The sequence below is a fragment of the Tetrao urogallus genome (assembly GCF_951394365.1).
Source record: "Tetrao urogallus genome assembly, chromosome: 24".
Classification (NCBI taxonomy): domain Eukaryota; kingdom Metazoa; phylum Chordata; class Aves; order Galliformes; family Phasianidae; genus Tetrao; species Tetrao urogallus.
Window position 1 is genome coordinate 3,486,411 of NC_136837.1, and position 20,700 is coordinate 3,507,110.

The 20,700-nt window shown below is 55.5% G+C and overlaps 1 protein-coding gene across 2 annotated transcripts; it reads right to left on the reverse strand.

The window, feature by feature from the left end:
- Nucleotides 1–1,613: 1,613 nt before the first annotated feature.
- Nucleotides 1,614–20,638, reverse strand: TMCC2 (transmembrane and coiled-coil domain family 2; the record flags this gene model as incomplete). Of its 2 annotated transcripts, XM_079546295.1 has the most annotated exons (6): nt 1,614–1,925; nt 2,412–2,547; nt 2,806–3,740; nt 9,749–9,889; nt 15,114–15,620; nt 20,471–20,638. In XM_079546295.1, 6 exons carry the CDS (start codon nt 20,636–20,638, stop codon nt 1,614–1,616), a joined length of 2,199 nt encoding a protein of 732 aa, XP_079402421.1. The 2 variants fall into 2 exon arrangements, with proteins under 2 accessions (XP_079402421.1, XP_079402422.1); XM_079546296.1 differs by lacking the exon at nt 9,749–9,889.
- Between the last annotated feature and the right edge of the window lie 62 nt (nt 20,639–20,700).

The window sequence follows — 20,700 nt, forward strand, 5'->3', positions numbered from 1 at the left end:
GCCAGGAAGATGCAACGGGGGGGGAAGGGGTGAAGCAGGGGAGACCCCCAGTGTGGGGTGGGGAACTTGTAGGGGAAGGTCTGGGGGGGTGCTAATGTATGTGGGAGGCACAAAGAGGGGGTAAATGGTGACTGAGCCTGAAGGCAGCGCCCTGGCCTGGGGGAAAATAACAGCCAGTAGGCTTGGAGGATGTGTAAGAATGGGGTCCATCCATGCACCCAGCCCTTGGTGCTGCCAGGACCCTCCTCCCCCCAGGGCCTCATTGCCTGCCTCCTCCTTCCGTGTTGGCTCAGCTGCCTGCTCTGATCAATCCATTGCCTTTCCAGGTCAATGCAAGCAGCTGAAACCCAACCTGCTGCTTGCTCCTCCAGCTGTCTTCTCCTCCACTTCACCCTGATGCATTCAGGCTGGTACCTACCTGGTGGCCAAAATACTCCCAGCTGTGCCCAGGTCAGAAGCGATGCACCCCTCCCCGTGCCCCCGTGCCCCAAAGCAGCCCTGCACATGGGGCTGCAGAGCAGGACAGCTGCTAAAGGCCAAATTCTCAGCTGAGGCAAACTGGTTCAGTGCCTCCGGAGTTGGTGGAGTTGCACCCATTTGCACCAGAAGAGGATCTGACTGTGGATAGATCTTAGTATATATTTATATATATATATATATATGTATGTGTGTGTGTGTAGATATATTACATAAATATATAGGTATGAAATAATTTAAGAAACATCCAAGACTGCATGCTGTGCTCTTGTGTAGGGCTGGGGAGGCGGCTGCCCACCTCCCCCGGCGCTACCAGCTTTGATTCACAAATGGAAACAAGAGTCTTGAATTAACTTAAAAACCGCACACACACACGCACACACAACACATTGCAGAGGCTGGAAAACTCAGTGGCGTGATGCTGGAAAGTCTGGGTGTCCCTGAAGAGATCAGATCAATTGAAGCCAAAGGAAGGGGCAATAAATAAATGAGGGGAAACCAATAGAGGGGGGGTCTCGTTTGGTGCTGATGCTGTTTGTGGTGTTGGGTCTGCGTGGGGACGGCACCGCAGCCCTGCTCTGCCCCTGGTCCTGGTGATGGGGTTGGAGAAGCTGGTGAGACGTGTGTCCTGCTGTGAGCTCGCTGGGAGCAGTGATGCTTGCCTTGGACCTGCTTCCTCCTTTGCCACGTGCTTTGCTTCAGCTCCATCTTTTTGCTGTCTTTCAGATTGAAAGGGAAAAGCCAGCCCCGGTGACTCCTCTCTGTACAGGAACTTCTCCCAGAGCTGGGTTTGCTCCAGCTCAATCCTCTCTACCAACAGCCCTGAGGTGGGCCCTGCAGACCTTCCTATTGACTTTCATAGCAGATCAACGTTTAAAAACAAACAAACAAAAAATCCCATCCAAACTGTCCCCCTAGAAAAACCCAACACCGCTTTCATTACCAATTTCATCCAAAACTCCCCCACCCTGAGCATCCCACAGGACCGACTTCACCGTGCTCCGAGCAACCGCAGCTGACTGAGGGCCAGGAAAGCAACCAAAGAGTGCACAAAGAAATGACCAAAGGCTCCGGAGCGCCGTCCCTTCCCGCTCACTCCTCCATTGGGAAATGGAAAAAAACCCCGGTGCTGCGGATCAGCTGGGGAGCAGGACGTGCTCCAGAAAGTAGGTGATGGAGTCCCAGTGTTTCCAGAGGAAGAAAAGGAAGAGGACGAGCAGGGCGGTGCTGAGGATGCGCATGCGGGTCTTCATAAGCGGTGTGATGAAGTTGGCGATGGTGGAGACGAAGACGAGCAGCACGGCCATCAGAGCCAGGATGACATTGATGAATTTGCCCAGCAGTGCCCGGGCGTTGGCGTTCTCCACTCCTTCCAGCTGCACCACTTGCTGTTGCTGCTGCTGAAGCTCCAGCTTGGTCACCCGCGTCAGGCAGGATTCCACTGCTTCCTGCAGGGTGCAGTTGTGTTACTTAGCCCACTTGAGGGCTTTGGGGATTTGCTCTGTGCAAGGTGTTGCTTGCTGTAGCTCTGCTATGTGCACAAACCTATTATGATGGTGATGGGTGGTAGAAATGGGTTTCCCTCTGTGAATCTGTGCCCTGTTTGTGCTAGGAATGGCCTCTGTACCATGGGTACCTACCCAAACTGGGATAGCAGGGCTGATGTTAGCCCAAGCGTAGACAATCCCACCCTGAGCCTTGCATGGCTGTGAGCAGCTGGGGATTTTAAGGCAGCAGGGACTTCCTGGGGCACAGACAGCATTCTGGGGACACAGCTTCTTGCTGAGACAAAATCACAGCAAGGACCCAATCTGGATGGGGCTAACAGCTGGAAAAAGGGCTCCCTTTGTCCCTCCCTCCATTGCCCCCAGGGTCCCTTTCTGGCCCCCTTGGTGGAAGGTGCAATGTGAGGCTGAGCCCTGGTGCTCCCCTACCTGGATGTCCCGTGCCCTCTCATAGGACTGGTAGGCCACCTTTTCCTCCATGCTCGCCAGCTCCTGTTTCAGGTTGGTCATTTCATTCTGGTGCAGCTCGGTGAGGTCGTTCAGCTGCTCCTCCAGGCGCTCATACCTGTGTGTGGGGGCAGAGGGGCACTGGCATTGGAGGGACCCCCCCCCTCTTCCCTCCCCGCCCAGAACCCCAACCCTTGGATCCACCTCCCTCCTGCCGGGGGCTGATGATGGTAACATACCTCCTGATCCTCTGTGGTGCAGCTCCCACCATCCCCAGTGTGCAGGGCTCGGTCACAAGCCCAGGAAGGTTCCCTCATGGTCCCCTAAAGTCACCCTGGGTGACACACATTGCCCCCCCCCACTCTCAGCCCTATACCTGTAGCGTTCCTCTTGCAAACACTGTGTCATGTAGGTGTAATCCCGCTGCAGCTGTGCCTTGAGGTCCTCCATGGAGTCCTCCAGGTGCGACTGGCTGTCCTTGATCTCCCGCAGCTCCTCCAGGATGGTGTCAAAATTGCTGTGATGGCCTTCCAACGTGTTGGATTTGGGGCTCCCCAATCCACCGGGACCGGCCCCAGAATTGCTGCCACCAGCTGACCCTGAGGTGGCACTGGAGCACTCATCATCACTGCCATACTTGGGGCTGGAAACCAACGTGGCACTACCGCTGAGCGCCCGCGAGGCCTCCTCAGGGTGTCCATCATCCAACGTGTCCTTCAGGTGGGCGATGTTGTCTGCGCTGCCGAATTTATTGCGGATTAAGCTGGCAAATTCCCGAGGCTTGGACACCACTGCGGTGTGGGTGGCCTGAGACAGCCCCGAGAGCCCTCCTTTGACGCCCTCCACCACACCACCACCAAATCCACTGATGCTGGAACGGACGTTTGCCCCGACGTCCTTGAGACCTTGGTGCATGTCCCGGAAGACATCTTTGGGCTGTCGGGACGGGCCGTTTTGCTCGATCTCCTTCAGCTTTTTGTGGTAGTGCTCGAGCTTCTTGTGCAGCTGCGCGATGGTCTGCGCCGATTTCTGGTTCTTCTTCTCAAAGACCTGCTTGATGCGCGACGCCTGCTGCTTGTCCGCGTTGTTGGCCAGCTTCAGGTACTCGGCCACGTTGTCGTCACGAGCTTCCTGCTCGATCTTGATCTGCTCTGTGATCTTGAGGATCTTTTGGTGCAGGTGTTCGATGGCTGCCTTGGTCCTGTGGGGGTCCGGAGTGCCATCGGGGACGTCCAGGCAGATGGGGCCGTCGGTGTCACCGTGGCCGGTGGTGGAGGGCAGCCCAAGCGTGGCCACGTCCCCCTTATCCAGCTGTGGGCAGAGGATATTAGGAGAGGTAGGTTGGATATCAGGAAACATTTCTTCTTGGTAAGAGAGGTGATGCATTGGCATCGGGTCGGGATGGTGGGGGAGCCACCATCCCTGGAGGTGCTCAAGAAAAGAGTGGATGTTGCATTGAGTGATGTGGTGGGGATGGGTTGAGGTTGGACTTGGGGATTCTAGAGGTCTCCCCAACCTCAATGAGACATGAGGGCAGAGCTCAGCAGGGTGAGGCCCTGAGTGGGGGGAGCCTCAGCGTCATGGAGTGATGCGCAGGGAGGAAAGAGCAAGAGAATCTAACCAGAATGGGAAAGAGCAGGAGAATAGCTAACCAGAAGTTGGATTATTTTTCTTTCTGTCCGCTCAAGCATTTTTCCAGCCGTGGAATCATTCAGGTATGAAAAGACCACTAAGGTCATCAAGTCTAGCCATCAACCCAGCTGGTTGGGTACAGGCGGAATCCCAGTCAGAGGGCACAGACATAACTGATGGTTGTCCAGGGTTGGTTTGCGCTCTTAGCAAAGAATATGCAGTGCTGGGAACCAGCTCTGTGCTGGGGAAAGCAGAGAGGAGCTGAAATGGAAACCTCTCATCTGAACTCCCATCAGAGCAGGGACTGTGCAACCCAGTGGTCGCCTGCTGGGACCTGCAGGCACACAATGGTCTCCATTTAAAGATGGAAAAATTGAGGAGTTGGGAGAGAGAGAACCACCTTCCTGAGGCTGGGCTTCAAACACCCACAGAGCCTGGACCCCAGGCCAGCAACCCCCAACCCCCAGTATGCTGCTTCACCACTTGAAAATCATCATTCTTCCCAGCTTCTACATGCAGATTCCTATGCAAATCTCAACGGTTGTATAAATGGCTCCTGGCTTCTAATTAAGAGCTGCTTGAAAGTTAAATACTGTTGGCAGACCTGAATAATTTCTCATTTCCATCACATTTTCCCCGAGTGACCCTTTAATAGGGATAACGCCGCGAGATCATTACTTAAGAGTGTTTTATCACTGGGAAATGCCTTGTGCAGGAGGGAGGAATGTTCTCAAGGTGCTGCTTATCGAGGTTCCTTTCTGTGTCAAGTGCTGAGCCGGGCTCGAGGAGCAGGGAAATGCTCTCCTCTTGTTTTCATGTCCCTCCCTTGCTGTGGACACAGAGCCAGGGGCTATGCCTGTCCTAGTGCCCAGCATGGGGTTTGTAGGGCTTTATATAAGGCATGGCTCGTGCTTGCTGGAGACCACCCAGGGGCACTGGTTCTCATTATAAGGGTCTTCTTGCAGTGCTTTCTGTAGTTAACACAGATAACTACAAGCTCTGTGCAGCCCCCAGCCCCTAGGCTGGGCTTTTCTTATTTCTCTGTTACAGGGGAAAGGTACTCAAGGATGCAAGCAAAGGGAAAAACAAACAGGACCTGCCTGCTTCCAGGGCAGAGCTGCACGTAGCTCCATCCCTTTTGGATCAGCATTTTCCAAAAAGAACCCTGGGCTTGATGCTCCCCTTCAGTCCAGGGGAAGGTTTTGCTTTTGGTTCTTATGGCCAGGAAGAAGTGGGAGGCAGCAGGAAGCAGGCTGTTACCCCAGATGTCCCATTTATAGACAGCAAAGGACAAAAAAACAGCAGTGGAAAAAGAAAAGCAGCCCTGGAGCAGCCGGAACAGGAAACGTGAAACGGGGCAACGAAAGGGAGAAGTGGCTCAAACTTCTATGAAATGCGGTGTTATCACAGCAGAGCCTCCAGTTCCCTTTATCCTGGAGCTGAATTTGTGTTGTTTCCATGCATGTAACCCTGTGAAACGCTTGCAGGCTTTGAGTGGAGGGAGGTGGGGAGCCCCAGCTGCACCCCAGGAGCTTTGGAGAAACAGGAGGAGGTTTGGGAATCGCTGATCCCAGCCCTGAAAACGGCCTCAGTGGGGTCTGACCTCGTGCAATGCTGAGCTCCTGCAAATCCCATCTCTGGGATTTATTGGGGGGAGCCTCTTTGGGAGCACAGGGATGGTGGCACAGCGCTGATGCTGCCCACTGTGCTGCTGTGGTCGGGGCAAAATCCTCCAAAACCACAAGAAAGCTCTGCCCTATCTCAGACACAGGGCAGAACCATGTGAGAGCCACATCAGGTTATTGCTCTGAAAGCGGCAACAACAACAACAAAAAGACAATACAGATCTCTGCAGCATTAACAGGCAGTGCCTGCTAAATCCCAGCCAGCCTAAATGACTGTGCAGCAGATTTAGCAGGGGGATTAGCAGCAGCCACACTTTCCCTACATGCAGTAAAACCTTCTGGTAAGCACGCTGAAATGAAAGCGTCCATCTCCCATGCTTGTTTTCCAGGCAGGCTGGAGGGGGGAGCTGATGTGGGATGCGGGAGGAATGCAGGATGAGAGGAGGAAAATTATTCTTATCACCAGAGTTCAGCCCGGGAGAGCTGAGATATGCAAAAGGCTCAAGTTAATAAACTGAGCAAACAGTGCTTGGAGGGCCACGGCCGGGCACAATTATGCAATGCTGGTTTGTTTGCTGCTGCAGGTTTGATGGAGGAAAGCCCAGGTAGAAGGTGAGGAGCCCAGGGCCACAGCTGTGTCCCCAGCAAAGGGCTTTGGGTCACCCAGCGGGGCTGCGAGGGATTCAAACCCATTTTAAGAAATTGCACAACGATCACAGAGTTCAGAAGATAGCTCTCGGGACACTTACTCATGCTCCAAACTATTTTGGTTTCCATATGCTGCAACCTATTAGGAAGCATGGGAGATGAGCTAATGCCACGTGGCTGTGGAGAGGTCGATTTTTGGGTAGTCATTAATGAAGTGTAGCTGTCCCCATGGCCCCTCTCCCCCCGGGGGGCTCAGAGCAAAGCAGAACTCAGTGTAGATCTTTCCTGTGAGCTGCTAGCTGCCATCAGCCTGGCATTACAGGGGATGTCCCCAGCCCCTTCCCATCCCCATGTAGGTTCCCAGCCCCATGCCGTGCAGATCAGAGCCACTATTCCCACCCCAGGCATTGAAAACAGAAGCAGAAGCCCTGACTCACACCTCCCACTTTCCTTCCAAGCCTGCAGCAGGGACTGGAGCAGGAGCTCCATGCCCTCTTTGCTTTGCCCCATGCCCTCTGCGCCCTGCCTGCTGGCTGCCACCAACCCCATACAGACAGAGGGGACAGCAGCAGCTGCCTCTGTTCATTTCCCAGCCTGACAGTAATTTTTCTTACAGATAATCAGAAGCACGTTAAGGGTTTCAGCTCCCAGTGGAGCTTCCCACCCCATCCCTGCCGCTCCGGCACAGATCACCCCTTGGTCTCCACGCATTGAGTATCCACGTCTGGATCCCGCTGTCAGCACCAGAAATGAGATCTCTTTGCCCATCCTCCCCAAACCCAATCCCAAACCAAACCCAAACCCGATCACCACGGCACCTACCTCCATCTCCAGCAGATTCGGATCCCCCAGGGCTACTCGGCGCGGGCTGCTTGGCTGCATCCCCACTGCGATGCCATGGCAGGGGTCAGCCCAGGGGGTACTCAGGGACTGCCCGGGGGGGGGGGGCTCAGGGGCAGCACGTCCCCCAGCAGAGCCCCCAGCCCGGGTGCAGGGCTGCAGCCCCCCGTGCAGAGCCGTCCCCGCAGCCCTGTGAGCTTCCCAAGCGCTCAGGCAGCATCGGGGCTGAGCTGAGCTGTGTGCTGCCGGATTGCCGACTCAGTAAATCCTTCCGAGCTGTTTACAGCTCTACTCTGACTGTAGCTTTCAGGGCTGTAATGCAGAAACAGCCCTCATCCCTCCAGCGGGATACGCACGCCGCCTCCAGCCCTGCACGTTGCCTGTGCCCCACTGCGGGGTGTTGTGACGGGCACTGAGCGCCCACGCTGTCACACACCAGGATGCTGAGCCTGGGAAAAGCCAAGCGGAGGCACAAAGTAGAACTCCGGATGGGAAACTATGCATGGGAAAATCCCAGCCAAGCCACTGAGCGCTCGGTAGCCCGGCAGCAGCTCCGCTCACAGTTGGGATGCTTTGATCCTCACTGCACCATGAAGATCTCTGTGGGGGTGTTACTCATGGGAATGGTGGTAACGACACCTCTGCGTTCCCACCTGCATGCTCAGCACCCGCAGCTCTGTGTTCCCACTGTGGGAACTGCTGGGGTCTCTCCCTGCCTTCGCACCGTGTGCTCAGGGTTCGCTGTGCACGGCGATGCAGGAGTGCAGCTTGCTCCTTAGAGTGGCACATTTAGGATAAATATATGCTTGTGAGCCTCAGAGCTGTACTTTTAGCACGCCAGGAAGAAAGCTTGCAGCAAGCACACGGGGGACATCACGCCCCCAGTGTCACACTGATGCTGGGGAGCTCTGCTCGTTACCTATTGCTGAGGTTCTGGAAGTGGGGAAGCAACATCTGTGCTGGGGGCATGCAAAGAAGCAGCCACAGTACAGTGATGTGGACACAGACCTGAGTGCAACACCTGAAGGCTGCATGGAGAGCCAGCCACCGGCCCTGGAGGTGCCAAAATCCACCTCCAAAAGGCCACACCGGGGAGCAGCCATCTGTGTTAGCTCCATTCGGTGCAATAGAGAGCGATGGGGAGCTTGCACTGAGTGCTGCAGCCTCTGCCATGGCACGGAGCAGCCGAGCCGCCTACGTGCCAGCTCCAGGTATTTGATACTTCGCTTTGTCTCTTAACTGTGATTCCCTCATGTGCAATTAAAAAGCTATTAAATGTCACGGCTGCAAAGCGAGCGGAGCGGCAGCAAAGCTCGGGTACTGCAGCAGCTGGTGGCAGCCTGGAGTCACCAGTCCCTGCATTTTGCTGGAGTCAAAGCCAAGGTTCTGGGCAAGGAAACTGACCTGCAGCTTGGATAAGCTGCTCCCAGTGCTGGGCTCTGCTCTGTGCTGGCTGAGCATAAACATGGATGGCAGGCTGAATGGGAGAGGCTGGGCTGCAGCGCTCTGGTTTGCTTCTTTTTCAGTAAAAGGCATAAAGACAACAGCTTAGGAAGTCTCTTCTGCCACACATTTAATTGTACAGGCCGGAGCAGTGAGCTGATCGTGACCTAGATACATGCTTAATGGGGAGGGCTGTGCTGTTCCCACAGCTGAGACACGCAGACTGCCCTGAGCACTGCTTGCCATCGCCTCCCATCACCTCTCAGGCTGTCCCCACATCTGTCCATGCCCATGCATGGATACCACCACCAGCTCGGAGCTGCTCTGGGTGCAGACGTGGGTTCTGACAGGGCAATGATAAGGACAGCTGCAGATGGAGCAAGCAGGGGACATGGAGGCAGCAGCTGCTCTGAGACACAGATGCATTTCCAGTGCTGCTGGACCCAGCGCATCCCCCTGCACCAGCACCGTACATCACAGTGCACCAGAAACTGGAGCAGCCTGACATGAGCAGATCTGTGATGTGCAGCTGCCAAAGCACAGTTCAACACCTCTAATTAAACACCAAGGGTAGAAGCAGGATGAGGGTCCTGCTCACAGTGCACAAGCACAATGCCCAGGGCATCTCCAGCCAGGCTGGCAGGCAGTTGGATGAGATGGTGCTGGAGATCAAGGAGCAGATGGCTGAATTCATCCCAACAGCCCTGGGGCTGGGAGCAGTGCTGGAGGGAACTGCTCAATCCCCAAACCACAGCTTGCATGGCTCTGCAGGGACCCTGTGTGCCATAAACCCCAATGGGTGCTTCCTACACCAACAGTCCCCACATTTCTCAGGTCTGCCCTCTCCAGATTCTGTTGGCAAATCTCTCCTGCCCTCATCATGCTGTGAGCCTGCATGAGCAAGCCCCTGCCCACACACCCTGCACAGCAGCAGCAGATTCCAACCCAATTCACACAGAAGGGCACAGAGTCCTCCAAAAAGCACCAATTCCCCCGTAAGTTAAAACCCCCAGGAGCAGAAAGCTCAGGTCAGATAATCCCATGAGCATCCCAAGCCTTGCACTGGGTACCACCCTGCAGCCCTGCACACCCCGAGATCCTTGCTTAGAGGAGCAGATGGGGGGTACTTACAAAGACACCCAGGAGAGAATTTAAGAGCAATATCCTCTTCCCAGGACAGGAGTCAGGAGGGTGTGGATCTTGCATGAGGATGCCCTGCTCACTCCTGCCAAGCGTCAGATCCTCTCCCTCTGCCATGGCTGCAGTTAAGGAGTCCAAGGGGCAGAGAAAGGCGCAGTGGGATTTGCAGCAGAGGCTCTGCGAGGCTGAGAAGCAGCCAAGAACAGGCGGCACAGGCTGGTGAGAGGGGAGGGAGCCTGGGGGAGAGGCAACAGCCTGGGAACGGGGTGCAGGGAACAGCAAAGGAACCACGTGGAAACGTGGTGGCACTGGGGCACTGGGGACGTGCTCCTGCCCTGCACAGAGATGGGTCCTTGGGGTCATGGGGATGTGTCCTCACCCTGCTCTGAGCATCTCTGCGTTCCCCATGCAGTGCCACCACAGTAGGTCCCAATGGGGCAGTCCTGCAGTCCCTGGGCACATGTCACAGCAGCCCTGGACATCAATCACACGTGAGGAACAAATGGCCAGGACAATTCAGTGACCATCCCCCGCAGCTACAGTTATTCGGGGCCATGTCTAAGCTTGGAGAATTTAGGGGAAAATTAGTTTATGGGAGAGAGGAACGCCGGGAGCTCCGGGAATGGTGCTGCCACTTCCTCTGCTGGGTCAGGAAGTGCTAAAGCTGCCTGTACTGCAAGGGTTTGGTGCTGCTGGCAGATGGAGGAGGTGGAGGCAGCAGGGTCAGGAGTCCCAGGGCAGGACCATGCTTTGCTCACCCTGACTCAGCCCCCAGGAGCCCCATTCTGCTCCCAACCCTCGCCCACCCCCCGCTGCCCTGGGGGGTCCCCGTGACAGCCGGACCCCACGCAGCATGTGCTCAGCATTGCTGCTTGTCAGTGAGCAGGAGCTGGGGGTGGGCTGGAAACAACAGCCATATGTCAGAGAAGGCTGAGTGAGGAACATGATGTTTTCTGCTAGGGGGTGAATCAGTACGAGAGCCTGATCATCTTCTCCTGAATTAATTAAACAGCAATCCGGCGTATCTGCGCTTTCAGAACTGCTCTTCCCTGCTCCTCAAAGCACCGATGGGGATCCCAAACCCTCAGCAGCCCCCCCGTTGCCCAGAACACCCAGTGCTACCGCGTCCCCTCCTGCAGCAGGAAGAAGGATACTCAATCAGCACTGTGGAGCCAAACCTTCCTACCAGCAAGCTCCTGGCACCAGGGCATCTTCTGCTGAAGCTGGGCTCGGGCTGTGCTCTCCCTGCGTCCCTCTGTCCGTCCCAATTATCAACTGACACAAGTTCTGAGTAACCAGAGCCGTAAGAGGCACAAAACCCATCCCCTCCCCTCCCTGAAACCCAATGCGGGTGGATGCCAGCGGTGCTGGGCCAGCCAGGAATGGGCGCTGAACTTTGCCTGAGTGCCCCACGGGGCGAAGGCTGAGCCATCCCTGCTGCTGTGCTGGGGCTGCCCTGAGCCCCCCAACACCTCCACTTGTCCCCAGCCCAGTGATGGCTGTGGGGTGCACGCTCAGTGTCTCCTGATACAGCCACCGTGACAGCTATATTGAGCAGGGATGAGCCCTGCTCTGCATTCGGTGCCTCCGGGGACACCAGGGATTGAGCTGCAACGACTGACCACCCCCACAAGGCTGGGGAACACCTCCATGGTGCAGGGAGGGGAGCAGCGGGCACGGCATCAGGGCTGGCAGCCTATAAATAAGCGAGGCTCGTCTCCCTTCGGTAACCATCCCAAGGCTGACATGTACGAGCCCCAGCTGCCTCCGTCCCACCGCTGTCTCATGGAAGAAGCATCCGGACCGGGGCCGCAGCGATGGCAGCTGGTGCTGTCACTTGCAGGGGGAAGACGAGGGCAGCGGGCACGGAGCCTGCCTGTGGGGCGCGGTGTGGGTCCGCAACGGGGCGAATGGGGCTGAGCGCTGCCACTCGCCTCCCCCTGCGTCACGGCGCTGGCACAGACAGACAGACAGACGGCCGGGCGGACGCACCGCCCCGGCATCGCGCTGCGGTAACGCTGCCCTCTAACGGTCGCATTCCGCTCCACGTCCCCTCCGGTCCCCTGAGCTTTTTGATTTTGGGGGCTCACCTGGACGTGAACCATCCCGCACGCCCCGCAGGCTTCCACGCAGCTCCCCGGCAGCAACGTGCAAAGGGTCCCGCGGCTGCTCCGTCCCGACTCCGTCCTTCGCTGCGGGGATGGGGAGGGGGACGGGGACGAGGGTCCCCCTGGGATGCTCTGCTCCGCCAGCGCTGGCTCTCAGCCCGCCCCACTGCTGGGGGAATAGCAGCCCGGGGACCTGCAGCCAGCAGCTCCGTGGCCGTAATCCTCCTGTCTGCCTCCCCCTGTGCGCTGGCGGGTCACCAGGGGAGGGGATTAGGGAGATAAGGGGAAAGCTCTGCAGCACGTTCCCATTGCCTGCCCGTGCCCCAACCGTCCCCCTGCCACTGCCCCATGTGCCACCATGTCCCCAGCTGGCACGTCCTCACGTGAAACACCGAGCAGCAGATCCAACACCAGCATTAATGAACACCCCAACATGCTGTCCTGCTTTGGCTGAGGCAGCAAGCTGTGAAATCCAGCAGTGCTCCCAGGTTATTTGCATCTGCATCCCCAGGAAGGGGCTCCCGCAGCCCAAGGGCTCTTTGGTGGTAAAGATCCCTTTTAGGGCACAATTTAGAGGTCAGACAGTTGGGCTAGATGATCTCTGATGGTCCCTTCCAACTGAATTTCTCCTCTCCTCCCCTCTCCTTTCTCTTCCCTTTTATTCTCCTCATTCCCTTCTCTTCCCTTCCATTCAAAATCAGTTTCATCCTATCCTATCCTATCCTATCCTATCCTATCCTATCCTATCCTATCCTGTCCTGTCCTGTCCTGTCCTGTCCTGTCCTGTCCTGTCCCATCCTATTCCATTCCATTCTACCCTATTCTGTTCCATCCCATCCCACCCCATTCCGTTCCATTCTATCCTGTTCTAAATTCCCCTCCGTTCTAATTCCATTCAATTTCATCCTATCCTATCCTACCCCATCCTACCCTACCCCATCCTAAATCTCACAGCATAGGCACGCACAGCACAGCTGCAATTCTTTTTTAACCCTGCAGAACATCTCCCCATCCACAGCCCCAGCAGAAGATGAGCTGTTTGCAGGCAGGCAGCTCCCTTTGGGCTATGGAAAAATAATACGGTATGAGAATGTCACGTAGCTCTTGTTTCTCTAAATAGTTTATTTTTTCCACTGCCCCACAATGGCCCTGGTATTGCCTCTCTTCCTATTACTCTTTGTGTCATAAGCAGTTAATTATTCATCCCCTTGTTGCACTGCTGCTCTGCTCCCACCTCCTGGTGCAAATGGCTTCAGCTCCAAACTTGGGCTGCAACCAAAGAGGATTCAGCAGGAAATTTAGGCTGTGGCTGCTCAGATTAATGACCTGCACGGCTCCTGGCCCTGGACCTGGTCTGGGTGTTGATGCTGCCAGGGGGGGTCAGCTGCAGCTGTGGTTCTGCTATGGGGACAGATACCCACAACCCAGAGGTGCCCCATCTCTGTGCCACCGTCACAAGGGAGCAGTGCTGGATCTGCTACCAGCACAGCTGCACTTACAGCTATGGAGCAGGAAAAGCCAAGGGAAAACAAAAAATATCTCTGTGATCCTTTCTTCATTCCCTCACAGAGCAACACGGGTCTGCAGGTCAGACTTCCCTCTCGGATGCTTGGAGCCAAGGAGGAGCAGCTGGGGGGGGGGGCACAATGCTTCCATACCCTGCTGGGTCTCCTCCACTCTCCCACCCCCAGGCTCTGCCCAGCCACTTCCATCCTATTACAGAGCTATTCCTGGCCATGCCAAGCACCTTAGCCCTGTGCTGCTGCCTCCTTCCCAGAGCCACCACACCTCCTGTCCCTCTTTTAGTGCATCAAAACCTCAATACCCCACTTGGCTGTGTCACCAAGCCCTACAGCTTGGCTAACGCACTGCTGTACCTTCAGGCAAATCACAGTGATTTCTGACCCCTCTGGGCTGCAGCAAGCAGACACTGCTGACCTCTATAGACCAAAAATCCCTGCATACCACTGCCTCTATTTCTGAACTCTTTCCTCGTTATTTTATGACCATTGCCCACCCAGCACAGCTCTGCCATTCACCTCAACCTCGGTGTGCCGTGCTGCCACGGTAATCTCAGCTCTTTCATAATTAACAGGGCTAAACACTGGATGGAAATAGCATCCTCCCTATTAGCTATGCACAGAGTGGTTTAGAAATCATGTTGGGGGAGTGGGGGGGGTGATCTGCAGCCTTGCTGTGCTGTTCCCTTCCCATTGTGCCCCAAGCATGGGCACCAAGTTTGCTTCTTCCTGCATCCATCACTACTCCTTTCTGTTCACTGGGAATACACCAGCTGCTCTCCTTGCTGTCTTTCCAAAGCTGGGTTCATTTTGGCTGCATCCTGCTGCTGGCAGACACAGCTTTGCTTTCACACCTGGTGGAGGGGAGTGAAGATCCTACGGAGGAATTGGGATTTTGTCCCCAAACCCAGGTGAGATGTGACCCATGAAAGAAAGGGGATTTTGTCCCTAAGTTCAGGTGGGATGTGGCACCTGCTAGCTAAAGGAAGGGACCAGGAGCTGGATGTGCTGCAGCGTGCTGGAATGGTTAACAGAGGGGATCTGGGGTTGTTCCCCAGCTCTGGAAGCTCATTCTCTAAATGCAGTTGTATAATCAATAAATGTGAGGGTCTAGGAGAGGTGCAACCAGGCTCCACTCCTTCCAACAACGCAGGTTACCTTCACCTGTGCTCCCATGGCTGACTTATTGCTTGCCTCCAAGGTTCAGGCTGTGATTCAGCAGTTCCCATACAGCACCCATGGGCTGGGATGTGTGGCTGAGCATCAGCATCCCTCATCTGACCTCAGCGTGCACTGTGCTCACCCCTCTCTGGGTTATCAGCAGGTTCAGCATCTGATGAGCAATTAATAAGGTGGGCAAATACCTGCTGACTTGCCCCTTAGAGCAACAGATGACCAGCTCAAATGAGAAACTTCTGTTGAGATAAATCAGTGTCACTGGTCCCTGAATCCTTCCTGCCACAGCTTTTCCAGGAGAGGAAGAGGTGGCATCATTGGGTGGCATCAAAGCGATCTGAACTTTGCCAGGTTCACTTCTGTGCTTCTCAACTCAACTCCAGGCTTGGAATTCAGCACATCCCCGCCTTCTCCAACCCCATGAGGAGCACAAACCCCAGCAGCAGCCGGGAGGGATCTGCGCTCTGCAAACCCAATACACCAGGAGCAGATCCATCCTCATCTCTATGGCTCTGTACCCTCCCCCAACCATCCCATAATAATAATCCCTACCTTATCAGCCAGGCTCTCGCTGTCCTCAGTGAGCAGATAGACGGCCCCGCTCTCAGCCAGCAGGATGGCAGTGTCAGTGGTGGAGGACGACCTGGGCCGACCCTGATGCTGATGCAGGATGGCGGTGAGGCTGCTGTCCTGGGGAGCTTTTCGGATGAGGTGTGGGCTGCCCTTCTGGGGGTCCAAGGAGCCACTCTTGGCCCTCCGGCTTCCACTGTGAAGGCTGGTGCCACGCTTGATGGAGGGACGGGAACGGATCTGCTGCAGCACCCGGTTGAAGGCGGTGGGACGCGCTGGGAGGTCGTGCAGGGAAACGGCGTAGGAGACGCGGTGCATCTCCGGGGAGCGCTCCTTCTCGTCGGGGGATTCGTGGTCAGACAGCCCATAATGAGGTGGCAGTGAATCCTGTGAGTTCTGGTGCTCGCGTTCCCTCGACCGCCGGCGGCTGTGGAAGAGGTGCTTCAAGCCGTGGCCGAACATGGAGCCCTCAGACAGCTGCTGGATTTTCTGCAAGGAATGAGAGGAGAGAACGTCCTGTTATTGTCCAGAAGGATGGCATCAGCTCGCTCCCATGGCTGTGTTTCAGCAGTTGGAGGTTACAGAGACAAGTGACAAATGTCCTTTGGGGGTGTCCCCAGACAGTGCTCACACCAGCGCTGCGCCAAAACGTGATGTGTAAGGGCTAAGAGCTTTTTGGGGGCGGGGGGACACCCCCATTTTCCAAGAGGACCTGAGTGGGGGAGCCAGCACAGCTGCAGGCACCCTGAGTGAGTGCTAAACATTGATGGTGTGCAGAGCTGGGGACACGCAGGGTGGCTCAGGATGGCTCAGGGCTGCAGCTCCAGCAGCACCCATACAGGTCTCTGAAGGAGCAGCAAAAGCATGCAGAAAGCCACACAAACCTCCAAGCAACCCTAAGGGCAGCATGTTTTTAGTAGGAGAACCCACGGTCCCCCCCCAGCCCCACAGCATCAGCCCCAGCATGCAGTAGGGATGGCACCCCTCCTGTGGTCTGGGTGCTGGAACAAATCTACTGCTGATTGTGGCCACATAACTCCAGAGCAGTTCCTCACAGTCACTACAGTGCCTGGACAGCATCCCCAGGAGATGGGCACTGTGGGTCTCCAGATGATGATCCTGGCCCTGCTGAGGTTCAGGGGAATTTTGCTGCTGATGCAGTGCAGCAGAGATTTCTCCCCAGGGAAACTGATTCCCGTAATTGGAGCACTGTCATTTACTCATGCTTGAAAACAAGCATGCAGGGAGCTACTTATAGCTTTTGTGGCCACTTGGCAAAAGCACTGGTTTCTGAGATGTGACCTTTGGGAGCCACAGACGACCACAGGGCTTCACATCCCTGCAGGAGGGACCCCATCTCCTAAGCCTGCAGATATGAAAGCCCAGCATCCACGAGGGGCTCATTCTCATCACACCTGCAGGATGCACAGGGGATCACAGAACCACAGGATCATGAAGGCAGGAAAAGGTCTCTTGGATCACCCAGTCCAACCCCAATCCATCCCACTGTCCCCATTGACTGCAGCACCCCTAGGGACAGTGACTCCCCCCCCACCTCCCACCAGGGCAGCCTGGTCCAGTGCTGACCACTCTTATTTCCTAACATCCAACCTGAAACGGGGGTGTTACACAAGCACTAAACACTGCAGGGAAAACCTTGAATCCTTCCATTACCCGTTCATAATGAAAACGCATGCCCTCCTGGTTCTTCCCAAAAAGTCTGTAACGAATCCACAACGCTGGATTGCTACTTGGGGAAATTGTGATTTAAATTTTATTCTATTTATAGTGTCTCTATGGAAACAGAAGCAGCATTAGGTGGGTAATAACCACAAAGCTGTGGATTTCTGTCACCAAGGGTACGACGTAGCCTCAGATGCACAGTTTGCTCTTTAGGAAGTCCAGGTGGAAAGGAACAAGCAACGCCTTTCCTTGAGGGAAAAAGAAACAAAACAAAGGGAAAGGTGCAATAAAGACATTCTATAGCAGCTGCATTGGGTGGAAGCCAAAAAAAAGGGGAAAAAAAAGGAAAAAGAGGCCAAAAGAAGGGAGCAGGATCCTGGCATTGCTGGGCTGTGGATGTAGGGCTCGCTGAACTATGGACCTGTTGGCAATGAAGAGTGGCCCCTGTGAACACGCTGCTGCTCTGCAATACTTATTGCTGATGTAAAATCTCTGTTTTTCTTGTGTTGCTCCGGGATGTGACTGCACTTCTACAGCAGAGGCATTTTTCTGGCACAGAGCTGCTCGTGGCTCGGAACAGATTGTCTACATGGGCTATTTTGGAACTGCCATTGCTTAATAACTGATGCAATGGATATGGAGGTTAATCTTGCTGTGCAGGCAGCTGTAAACCACCAAGATTATTACCAGAATACACATACACACGTATTTATTAACACAGGTAAGGTCTCCTAGTGATGCCAGGATCTGGTTTCCATGGACTGCAGAGGAGCAGCTCCTGGCTCACATCCCTGTGCCAGTGGATCAGACCTGGGGTATCAGCTGGGTTTGGCACAGAGGAACTCGTGGTCCATCACCAAAGGTTTTCCAGCTCTTTGATGGGCTCTGCCCTGACATTCAACCTCCATTCCTCAGGTTTCAGATGCACAAGGAGGGGATCTTATCACCACGACCGTATAGCAGAGCCACGTGCCAGGTTCAATTATTATTATTATCACTATTAATTATGCATATCCCTGGCATGCCCAGAGGCTCCAGCCAATATTCTGCAGCCCATTGGAGGCACTGCATAAAGAGAGTGGAAAACTACCCCACTGCATCCCATTGCATCTCATCCCATCCCACAACACCCAGCACCTCAGGGCACCAGGGGAGGACAGGACCCCTCAGCCACAAACACATAGATGTTCTAAAATGGAAAATAAAGCACTCCCCCCCCCCCACGCTTCTCCTCTTGGGGACAGGAGGAGAGAACAAACACGTGACAAGTGTTAGTCATGTTGCTCCGTGCACTACCGAAGTGCTGTAGTGATGTAGTGCACTGCCTGCAAGCAAATCTGCACCTTTGGCTGCAACTACCAGGTGCTGCTGCAGCTGGGGAGCTCCGGACCTCAAATCTATAGGGCATGGAGAGGAGCTGGGAGTCACTGGATGATAACACGGAGGGCATCAGCCCGTGGCTGTCACCTTTGCATTGCTGTTATCAACCGCAGAGATGCTGAAAGCATGCTGGGGTCCTTGCTGCAGCATCTGAACATCTCCTGCATGGGAAGATGCTCTCCTTTGGGGGGGCTAGGGGCTTAGCAATCAGCCCCCATGGGGCATGAGGAGCTGTTGGGGTCCTTGGCATCACCCTGGGAGGTGTGGGTAAGCGATGCCCTGGGGAGGTGATGGATGGAGCTGCTTTGGTGACCACGCTGCTGCTGGAGCTGCCTGACAGCAGCTCTGCTCTGGCAGCCACAGGGGATCCATCTCACCTTGGCGGTGTCCTTTTAAGACCAAAATACGCTTGGAAAATTGTTCGTGCGATGGATTAAATAGAAATGTACCAGCGGGTTGAGAATAGGTGGCTGGCGACCTTTACGGAGAGGAGTTGTCCTCTGCGGCCCGCCTGCGAGGTTCAAAGCTCAGCCCACCACAATCCCACCCCACTGCTCATGCCAAGGCCCCCAGGGCTGCATGGTGGGACCCCCTGGATGGCTGCTCCCCATCACACGGGGTTGGGTCAGGCCCAAAGAAGGGGAAAGGCTGAGGACAGCACTGTGGGGTCATGGCTGCTCTCAGCTTTCGGGTTCAGAGGAAGGAAAAGCTGGGGCGGCGCAGATGGAGATGGTGAAACTGGAGATGGAAACGATGCCAGGTTTCAGCTTTCAGCCCTCTGACAGATTGGACCATTTGGGAAAATAGAGAGAAATACACCCAGATCTGAGATGCTTGGGGACACAGGAGTGGGAGCTGAGCTGTAAGTGCCCCTGTGCAGGGACTGGTGAGCCCAGAGCTGCAGCCAGGAGGCTGCAGTGTTTGTATGGCTCCAGCCACTCTGCTGCAGAGCAGAAATCTCCGCCACCCAACATATTTTTAAGCAAAACTATGTGTCATGCATCTGCTCTGCTCCTTGCCAGAACTTTTCTTTTCTTTTTTAAACCTCTTTTTCCCTAATGGAGCCTTTGCTCTTAGCACAGGACTTGGGGTTGGGGAAAGGTAAGCTGCTGGATCTATGCTGGGGCTTGGGGATGGGCACAACACAATGCAGCTCTTTGTTTCCATGTTCCCAGCTCAAAACTGTCCCAGCATACAGAAGTTCACACCTGAGGCTCCTTCACTGCCCACTGGGAGCTGAGTGTGGGGCTGTGAATCTGGGATTGGGCACCAGCCTGGAACAGCTCCAGAGGGACCTGGGGCAGGAGAACTTCCAGATGACTCCGCTTCCTAAAGATGCCACGAATGGCAGCAGTAGGAATTGGTGGTAGTGGTGGAAGGGCCAGCACTGAGCTCCCTTTGGGAGCTGCGGGCAGCACCAGGACGCAATTTTTCCTTCACGAAGCACATTTGAGGATTGACTCCATACAGGCAATTAATTATTGGGCTACAAATGCGTTACGGGGAACATCAAGAGGTAAACCTGCATTTGGGCACCGTGCTTGCATCAATAAAATCAATGGCAGCCTGGTCACTGCCATGAGCTGGATGTGGCTGAAGATGGGCTGAGCTCCAGCTCAGCACTGGATGCGCATCTGAGGGATGCAGGTGGATTCCTGGGGTTGTTTGGGCAGCGTGGGCAGCTGCTGGGACTGCTTCACCCCAGCAGCATCATCACTGCAGGGACATGCTCATCCCAGGGGCATCTCCATCCCAAGAGCATCCCCAGACTGCGAGCATCGCCATCGTGGGACCATCCTTAGCCCTGGGAACATTGTCATCCCAAGAGCACCTTCACCCCCAAGAGCATCCTCATCCCAAGAGTATTTTCATCCCAAAAACAAACCCATCATTGGACTATCCCCATTGTGTGGCCATCTGTACTGTTAGGGGTCTCCATGGTGGAACCATCCCCATCATGGGACCAATCCCATTGTGTGGCTATCCCTACTGCTGGGCCATCCCCACCGTAGGACCATCCCTATTGTGGGTCCATCACCACAGTGGGACCAACCCCATCGTAGGGCCATCCCTCATCCTTCAAGGTGACACCTGTGGCAGCACGGGGACCACATGCTGGTGCCATTGGCACCCACCATGCCACACATCCCTCCAGCACCCCAATGCCAGGCTCACAGGTCACTGCCTGCCCCAATAACCCCACGGTTACCCTACAGACAGTCCCAGCAATAACCTGCAGGGACCCTCAGCCCCCCCATCTCCCTCCCGTTGCTCACCTTCAGGTCGGGGGGTTTGGAGCGCGGCGGGGGACCACCACCACCCGCCTCCGGGACCACCGCCGCCTCCCCGGTTTTAGCTTCCATGGCTGCAGCTCCGTGCTGCTCCCCCGCGGCCCCGTGCTCCTCTTCGGGTTGCTGCAGCTCGTCCGAACGGCACCGCTTCATACCGCCGCTCCTCGCCCCCGGGATGCGGGGGCTTCTACGGCCGCGGTGGCGGCGGCGGCGGG